Source organism: Neolamprologus brichardi, chromosome 9, assembly GCF_056152115.1.
Source record: "Neolamprologus brichardi isolate AB-2024 chromosome 9, ASM5615211v1, whole genome shotgun sequence".
Lineage (NCBI taxonomy): Eukaryota > Metazoa > Chordata > Actinopteri > Cichliformes > Cichlidae > Neolamprologus > Neolamprologus brichardi.
Window position 1 is genome coordinate 25421977 of NC_142112.1, and position 9601 is coordinate 25431577.

A 9601-nucleotide genomic window follows, 5' to 3' on the forward strand; every position below is an offset into this window, starting at 1 on the left:
ATTTCTCCCTGGCCCTTTTCCACAACCTAAAGTTATAGTTACTGGGAGCATAAAATTCTTGTAGTAATGGGAATAATTGATCACTGGCTATTTATGGGGATGGGAGCACTCTGGCGTAACAAGGTCAGAGATGTGATTTGCAGGACAGTGCCTGGAGAATAAAGAGAAAAGAAGGGGGATTCTTTGCCTCAGATAAGAGGGAACAGAGAGCGGAGGAAGTTTGATGTTTACATTTAAGGTGAATCACAGCAGCTCAGAACAGGATGCAGTGTAGTTCATCCAGTGACACGCTCAAAAGCACAGTTCAGTTATGAAAATAACTGAAGAACAGGTTACACTGCATGATGTGAGACCCATCCGGCGCTCTTTTTTTTTTATTAACTGCAGTGTATTTTCATCAGCTTGAAACTAAACAGCTGGAAGTGCAAGTATATCATCTGTTCTAATGAGGAGCACATTGCAGTGTCACTTTAAGTGGTCTGCATTAATGCCTTCGTAGCTCTATAATTAGCAAGATACAATTTTGCAAAAACAGGTTATTCAGCAGTGACTGCGGAAGCCACCGCTAAGCTGATTTGATTTTCTGCCTCACCTGTAAGGGGCTGTTAAGGAGGAAGGAGAGGGAGGGGAGGAGGGGGTGATTGGGTAGGAGGCAGGGATGTAGTAGAGTCACATAAATGTTTTCCTTGAGCAGAAGATGGTGTGATTTAAAATAAATAAATAAATAAATAAAAACTCCAAGAGTGCCTCTGGCTGTAAACAGCTGCATATTTCAGGGTTAGTGATAGACCACACTTACTCTGCTCGAGCATTTTCAAGCTAATCCCAAGGATTAGGAGGAGGTAAGTGTTACCTGTAAGATGCAGAATCTTGTGCTGAAACAAACTGGATTTATTTATGATGCTATATTGTTTACTAAAAATAAATAAATAAATGAATAAATAAATAAATAAATGTAGGGGTGATGTTGCTGACCATGGTGCTGAAACCACAATTTTTATATGGGTACACCTATTATCAGTAACTGTAGGGACAGCTGGTATTTTTATAGCTAAGGCATTGCTCAGACGACTTCTAATGTATTTCTCGATAGCTTGATGTCAGTCTCATTCACAGCCTGACATTATAAAATCTGACGGGAGCACCTTTCTCTGTCCACCTACAGCTCTATTATTTTTTCGCAGGCAATCACCATTAAGAAGAAAAGCTGTTTTGTATCCGGATGGAACCATCACCAATAGATTCTTAAGTGACAGATGGCCGGCTAAACAGCCTCGCAGTGTTCTGGTGCTGACTGTGATGATTTAATTAAATTAATCATTTTCTCAGGCCATTTTCGCGGGACAAATGAAGTTTCCCAGTGGGTATTCCACAAAGCCCAGTCGAGAGAAACTCGATTACAAGTTGTACACAGCCGCGATCCTGCACACAAATTGGATCTGAATTACATTCCGCGAAATATGGATTAATCAAGACGGTGTGGGTTAGAGGAAATGCCACGGGAGTGGTGGTGGCACGAATATCATCCATCATAAAGCAGCATGAGCCGTGTCTCCTCAAGCCACATCTGATCTCTGCAGAGTAAGACTAATTAGCGAGAGGGAATGTTTTCTGAGCAGGATGAAAACTCTGACGGGCCCGAGACGTCGTCTCCTCGCGCGCCACGCGCATCTCAAAATAAAGCGCTTCCCTCGTAAAAACAGGCGCGCGCGCACGTCTCTCGCGCGCCCGGAAAGCCAGTGCTTATCATTTGAGTGCACTGAGTTCCCCCTCCAGACCACCAGTGTGGTTCATTCCAGCGCCTCTGTATCCTCAGTGCGAGGTGTGCTTCTGCTGTCATCCGCACTGAGCGAGGCGGTTCAATCACTCCTCTGACAGAGCAGCAAAGTGAAATACGATGGAGAGCGAGCAGAGCTGGTCTTGTGCTGGACGCGTATCTGGCAACGGGGTGAGTTAACAATGAATTGATACGAATCATTGGCCGCCCAGGGTTTTTTCCCCCCTTTCTTCTTTTCTAACAAGCAACGGGGCTATAATTTCTTTTTACACTGGAGTTCAAAAGTGGGGACTCGTTTTGTGAGGTGATGTGTAACAAGTGTCTTTGGCTTGATTATCGTCTGCAAGCAGAGACGAGCGCAGATAGGAAACCTCACGGGACAAGCGATCTCCACTGAGATGAGATTTGTGATTATTAAAATGGTAAAGTTTGATTGTTTTTGTCAAATTGCCGTAAATTTCAAAGAACCACATAAAGAGTTGTAATGATCATGTGATCCGAGGATTTGGAAAACAGGAGACCCACAGAGAAAGAGAGAGTAGACTGGTATGAAATCATGGTAGAGGTGCTGAACGCACAAGAGATTTAGAGGTTTGCTTTATGTTGCCTTGTGCTTTTATTATCACTCAAGTCAGAGGACACATCTACATAGCTCCCCTCCATACACCTCCAAATGTCAGCTCCGAGATTCCCCATGGGGAAAATTGTATAACAAATGAATATACAACAGTTTCAGAGTGGCGAGCTTAACACAACGAGTATGTCATCCACACTCTTGCAGATTTAATCAAAAGGCTGTGGAAGTGCTTTTGGACACGAAGATGAAAATAACAAAACAAATTCCTTTCTTACCCAACTCTGTTTCTGGAGCAATCCAGGGAATATATTGTTTAAAATTGCAAGCTGATTGCAGTAGTATTAAAAAAAACACATATTATCAGAAGCAGCATAAATAAAGGGCTCTAAACTCTTTCCCTTTTACAGCAGAAGGTCAGAAATAAGTGCAACAATAAAAAGCAATCTTAGCAAATGTATAAAAGGCATTCTCCTATTTTTGCTGCCCCCAATCAAATAAAGGAATGGCTTCTTGATTGCTGCAGTATTGGCTGCAGTGTGGTTATCCTTCAAAAGAGTCTGAAGTTCAGAAACAGATTTCAAATGCAGATATATTTGTTCATTTGAACTGCATTATCTTCTGCAGGTCTGTCAGGATCATGAAAATTTGTCACGGTTATAAATATCATTTCTCTTTGGTCCTCCTACCACAAAGTACGCTGTGTACAGATCTTCTCAGACAGATCTTTTCTCAAGTAAAATCCCCAAAGGATGGCAAGCAAATATGCTCAGTGAACCAGCTGGCACAAGTATTAAGACAACATCTGACCTGAACTGACATTTTCCCAACACAGCTGTGTGGAATAACATTAAAAACGAGATCTATTCAGCTCTCATGCTTTGATTTTGCTATCTTAGACTTTTCTGCCAGTGTCTCACTCTTCGCTCTTCTCCCATATGCTTACACATACAATTGCATTTGTTGTCTTTTTTATTCTTTCTGCCATGTGCCTCAGACTTTGAGTGAGTGGCAGCCGTCTTTTGAGACACCTGGCCTGTGATGTCCCTGGAGAAACTGCAGCATTGCTTTGCCGAATGCCGCATGTTTTGATTGCCTCTTCCTTTCATAACAGTTGTCCAATTTCATGGCTATTAGGCTTGTTAATAGGAGCGGGGAGAAGAGAGAGCACAGAGCCCATTGGTGTGCTTGAGGTGGAACCTTTGATTAGAGGGGATGGATTGTGATGCTAAGAGACGGTGTCACATGTCACTTATGTATAGAAACTGATAGAGACGTGGCCTGTGTTGTTATTACCCATCGGGCCTTACTCATAAAGCCCAGTGATTGATAAAAGGTAACTCAATCTGACACGGTCCCTTGGGTGTAGAAGCATGAATGAAGCATTTCACAGAGTTTATTTTAGTTGCCCTTCTTGGTTGGTAGTACTACAGGAAAAAAGGTAGAATTTGGGCAAACTTTAGCTTATTTATCATATTGATTGTTTCATAATATAGCCAAAGGTAATGCAGCCAAACAGCCAGAAAACTTTCAACCTACTGATTAAATTCTGTAATTAAAAAGAAATTAATAAAAAAAAAAACTTAGTTACAGTCAATTATTTCAGCTGTATTATGTGCATTAGTTGTGGTCATTATCGACACTTTGCTTCAAGACCTTGTAAAAAAAACCCGAGCTAGAAGGAGAGCCATGCAAAATGAATGATTTTATTCAATATTCCACATCACAGGTAGAAATCTGCTTTAAATGGCTCCGGTACACTGGGTCAAGCTCAGAAACTGTGATCTGTGCTTTTAAAAAGCTTGGGAGGATTCCCGAAAGACAGAATAAGTCATAGGAATATGCTAAAGCAGGAAGAGTAATTCAAACTGTGAATGTATAAATAAGGACTCACGATTAATGACTAAAATTAACATTGCTAAATTAGGTTTGTCGGAATATGTGTCCCAAAACACGATGCATGAAATCATTATTGCCCCAAGAGATGCTGCCAAAAATGAGGCTCCTGTGAGTCAGATGTGTATTGGCTATCATACCAGAGTCCTGTGGATAAACAAACCAGTAAAGATTTTTAATGTTAGGCAAATGTGTTTGTATATTTTCAAAGTTTGTTGGTAATGTGGCCATTTATCGAACTTTTTCTCTGGTGAGGGAGTTGGTCTCTTCAGAGCGTTTACAGTAGTTGCGAGCTGAACAGATCAATACTTTACAAACAGCCAGCTGTCAGAGTTGAAGTGGCTGGTGTTTTAGGATTCATTGTTTCTGCACTGTTGAAAATTGTGTAGAGCAGCTCGCCGAGCCTCTCCTGTGAATCTATTGATAGAGCTGGCATGTCAAATCTTTTCATTCCGAGCTTGAAACTGAGACAGTTGTATGGTAATGCGGAGGGTCTCTCAACCACACAGTCTCGTTTAAAGTGAAACAGATTCCCCTTCCTGCGACAACAGAAAGCACAAAGCTCCGCAATGCTTAACGGTGGCATCTCTCAATTAAAAATGAGATCTTCCCAAAGGAGTCTGCAACAAAGACTCCACTTAAAACTGTCCATTGTGCAACAGGCCTGACTTTGATGGAAATCAAAGGACAGCAGTGGGATGATAAAACTGAATATTTATGGCCTTTTCCTGAACCAGAGATGTCCCCGAGTACTTTTGAGCCTTTTTAACAGCAGATGAAATTGCACTTGAAAGTTGTAGGCAGGTTGCTCGACAACTGAAATGAGGAGCTCAAGTGCCTTTTACTACTGTGAACAAATCACTGAACTACCTCTTTGGTCAATGACACATAGGTGCAGACTGGTGCATTTGCACACTCGTGCAAACCCAGAAGTAAAAGCTACTAATTATTTGAGCACTGCATCTTTAACCTTTAGTGTGTAGGGCACTGTTAAGGTTTAAATCTGTGTCTTTTTCTCTCGCCCTGCTGCAGAATGCATGAGCTGTCTGCAGACGCTGTCGCCGAATCGTCTTTGGCTGCAGGGCTGTGAGCAGCTACCATGACGTACCCTAACACCAGCACGCTCACAGTCAACTTCACTGGAGCTTTGGACGGCCATGACTCCGGAGGAAACATCTACCGCCCCTTTTCTGTCTTCAGCGTTCTCACTCTCACTTTACTGGCGATGCTGGTGGTGGCCACCTTCGTGTGGAACTTGCTGGTGCTGGTCACCATCCTGAGGGTGAGAACGTTTCACCGAGTGCCCCACAACCTGGTGGCTTCGATGGCCATCTCAGATGTGATGGTGGCTGCTCTGGTCATGCCACTAAGCCTAGTCCACGAGCTGAACGGCAGACTGTGGAAACTGGGGCGCGTCCTTTGCCAGGTGTGGATCTCATTCGACGTGCTCTGCTGCACAGCCAGCATCTGGAACGTGACGGCCATTGCGCTGGACCGCTACTGGTCCATCACCAGGCACCTGGAGTACACACTCAAGACACGCAAAAAGATCTCCAACGTGATGATAGCACTCACTTGGCTGCTGTCCTCTATCATCTCCTTGTCACCGCTCTTCGGCTGGGGAGAGACTTACTCAGAGGGGATGAAGTGCCAGGTGAGCCAGGAGCCTTCCTACACCATTTTCTCCACCTTTGGGGCGTTTTACCTCCCTCTTTGTGTGGTTCTCTTTGTTTATTGGAAGATCTACAAGGCTGCCAAATTTCGGATTGGCTCCCGCAAGTCCAACACAATCACACCCATGGCTGAGGTAATTACTTTAATTTTATATAATAACTCCTCACGTAGGTTACAGTATCACCGCTCTCCCTTTCCTTCATCAACCAGCTATTGCCCCTGACCTGCAAATATGGATTGCTGTGCGGTTATTTTTTATATTGGCTGATAAATTACTCTGATGTGATCAGGGAAACATAAGTATCCGGTGTGTGAGCATAAAGCCTCCTGCTCATCACCATCAGACTGTTAATGTGCGTAGGAAGATGGTAGAAAACTATAAATACTACCTCCGACATCTTTCATGAAACATGCATCTGGCTTTGGTGTTATTATAATCAGCAAATATGAAAGGTCTCCATTAAGCAAACATTTAATCAGGGAAGTTTTCTTTTCACTTTATAACACATCAGTGATAGATTATGTTACTTTTACAGTCTTACAAAAACTATCCTTTTCCTTAAACTGTGAAAGGCTACTTATAAAGTCCTTTAGCATCCAGGGATTCTTAGGCTTTAGCAAGCAGCCACAGAAGTAAAAACAAAAGAAAATGCAAAGTGTTGGGATTTTATTTATCTCATTTATTAATTTCATTTATGTAATGTCCATAATTTTCCCAATTCCTCATGATACACATTTGTTATGCAAGCGTGACAAAATTATTAACTCTCGGTCAAGGAGGGCCGATCACCCAGTAAATTATCCACATCTGTTATTGCTTTGATGAACATTCTTGTCAAGTTTCATCACACAGACAATCATTCATCCAGCTATAGCAATTATACAATGCGGAATATGTCTAATTTGTGATTTTTGTTTTCCAGACATATCCACCACTGGTTACGTTTTGTGTCTCTGAGTATTTCGTCAAAGTTTACTCTAATCATTTCCAAGCATACACCGAGCCCTCCAGTGTGCCTGCACCGATGTATGATGTGAGCAGTGGCATCAGCATCCAAGATAAAAAACTTCCCACACTGATCCATTAAAAACACCCACTCACACACATGCATAAACACACAATGCACCAGAAATAGAGTTCACTGAGGTAAGATTCCTGACCTAGTTGCACAGATAACTTGAGGATGCCAAAAGCCATATTATTTGGCTCCACAAATCCTAATGCATCAGTCTTTTGGACTGTGTTCAAGCTTTCAGTAAAAAATTACTGTCAAACTGTGTTGACAGCATTTTATATTTTAGCCCAAACATAAAATAACTGCACAAACATTAGCTGTAAGCCAGCTTCTTGTCCCTGTGCATTCACGAAACAGATTCTAAACTAATACGCTGATATTTACCTCATGCAATCGCTTAAACTTACCTAAGGATTAATCATTGGATTAAACGCTTAAAAACGTGAACTTTTTTACACATCTTAGACTCATTCACCTGCTGTATATAAAGGCATACTTGCAGTTATATAAGTGCCCATTTTAGCAGCTGCATCTTTTACTATTATATTGAACCATTTCTTAAATTATAAGCCCCCATTCCAGCGGCAATATGCTTTTAACTCCTGGCCTCTGCTGTAAAAGGATTTGCTTCATCTATCTCATCCGTTATATTGTACAGTGACCTGTATTGATTCAACTAAATTTACTCCAGAGAGTAAAAGTTCCTGTACCGGAGTGCAGGTTCGTGCTTAAATGTTGTACAGGACACAACAGTGTAGACTGTTGTCCTTTCTGCTTTTCTTCCAACACATTTCGACAGATAGTTTGTCTTTATAAATGCTGCGACCTGAACTTAACCGGATGAACAAGAAATAACGTCGGCCTTGAGATCCACCAGGCGACAGTAAGAGAGGAGAAAGTCAGAGGATAAATGTTGACATTTCTCTTCCCGGCTGTGCTTGTGTTTGCAAAATGGAGAAAATGGGCTTCTGGAAACTGCAGATTAAAACACGGCTCTGGCTTTAGATTCTCAGTTTGTGTGTGTGCGCGTGTCAAATGAAAGAATAAGCTTTGGCTTGTTGATCAACCAGCTGATCCACACATCATTTCCCCACCAGCCTAATATCCATCTTCTGCTGAGCAGCCTCAACATTTTCACTTCCACATTTACTTATCTCTGACCTGCTTTGTAAAAGAATTGCTTTGCTTATTTAAGAGCTAATCAGATTTCCCAGATTGATTAATAATTCAATGGGTTAAGTGATTTATTTCCTGATTGGCTGTCTCCTAGGTAAAGGAGGAGACACAGCAGCCCCAGATGGTGTTTACCGTGCGCCATGCCACCGTGACCTTCCAGACAGATGGGGACACGTGGCGTGAGCAGAAGGAGAAGAAGGCTGCGCTGATGGTAGGCATTCTGATTGGCGTGTTTGTGCTCTGCTGGATCCCGTTCTTCATCACCGAGCTCATCGTCCCGCTGTGTTCCTGCGACATCCCACCTATCTGGAAGAGCATCTTCTTGTGGCTGGGCTACTCCAACTCTTTCTTTAACCCACTTATATACACCGCATTTAATAAGAACTACAACAATGCCCTGAGGAACCTCTTTTCCAGGCAGCGATAAGCCGTTCTGCAAGCTTGGCCGACACGCTACACCAGCATCTGCTCCACAGTGTTAGCCTACTTCTCATGACGAATCTGTGTCGGCTACTCCATCACTATCAGGTGGATGGTAGCCTAACACTGTATATAACAGTCACCATAATGGGCTGTAGACTAATGTTTTGAAGCCGGGAGTTCAGTGTTTTGGTGACTGCAAGTATGGTTTTTGGAAACCAGAAGTGGCAGAAGTGTTGGATGGGACTCCTGAACCCCAGGACGCTATGCAAGCAGTGCCCAAAACCGTACCCAGCATTATTGTCTATTTTTGCTATAAATGGGACCACAATTTTCAAAATGAACACCATGCTGCTTTGGAGAGGATTTAAAAATAGCATTAGAGACCAAGAACTCAGTAGCGAAATGTTTACTGAGCCTGTATCTCAAGTGTACATTGGGTGGGGGTGGGTGGGTTCTCATGGAGTGCTGTACAGTCTGACTACTTGTCACAACCAGAGAAGTTGTTCGCTGCTGGCCAGTAGGAAAGATGCAGGTTTAAGGAATTCAAACACTATGAGCGCGCATTTAGACACAGTTCTCACAGCCACGAATGGCACCATGGGCCAAAAGTGTCATCATCAGTGCTGGCACACCCTTTGGTGTTGTTTCAGCTGTTCGAGTACCTCTGGGTTTTTGTAACCAGGTGCTGCAGCCAGGGTCAAGACGCAAATCAGTCTTTTAGTGGCATTTTAATGATATATAAGTACAGAAGCTTGGCGATTCACAGATTTTACAGAGGGAGGCTCCGTTGCTTCTGGTTTTGACCTCTCCTCTTATACCAGCACTGCAGTGGAGGTTCTCTCTGAAGGCCGACACCTGTTGTTCAGGAGAACACTGTGGCGAGTACTTGTGCCCTCAGCACTTATATAAGGGCCCCATTATATCTGCCAAATTGGTCGCTTTGTGTACTGACAGAAATCGCACAGCTGCATCCGTTTACGCTTGCCGTATGACGATTTTGCGGCAATGGAAAAACACTAAAGGTTACGGCGAGCATACTGGCTCCATAGATGGTAAGGAGCTGTA

General features: G+C 42.8%; 1 protein-coding gene across 1 annotated transcript; it reads left to right on the forward strand.

Annotated features, from left to right (window-relative positions):
- Positions 1 to 1809: 1809 nt before the first annotated feature.
- Positions 1810 to 8991, forward strand: htr5ab (5-hydroxytryptamine (serotonin) receptor 5A, genome duplicate b). The gene is made up of 3 exons (XM_006795069.3): positions 1810 to 1948; positions 5280 to 6054; positions 8208 to 8991. The coding sequence occupies exons 2-3, from the start codon at positions 5347 to 5349 to the stop codon at positions 8538 to 8540; spliced, it is 1041 nt and encodes a 346-aa protein (XP_006795132.1). The 5' UTR covers positions 1810 to 1948; positions 5280 to 5346; the 3' UTR covers positions 8541 to 8991.
- The last annotated feature ends 610 nt before the right edge of the window (positions 8992 to 9601 follow it).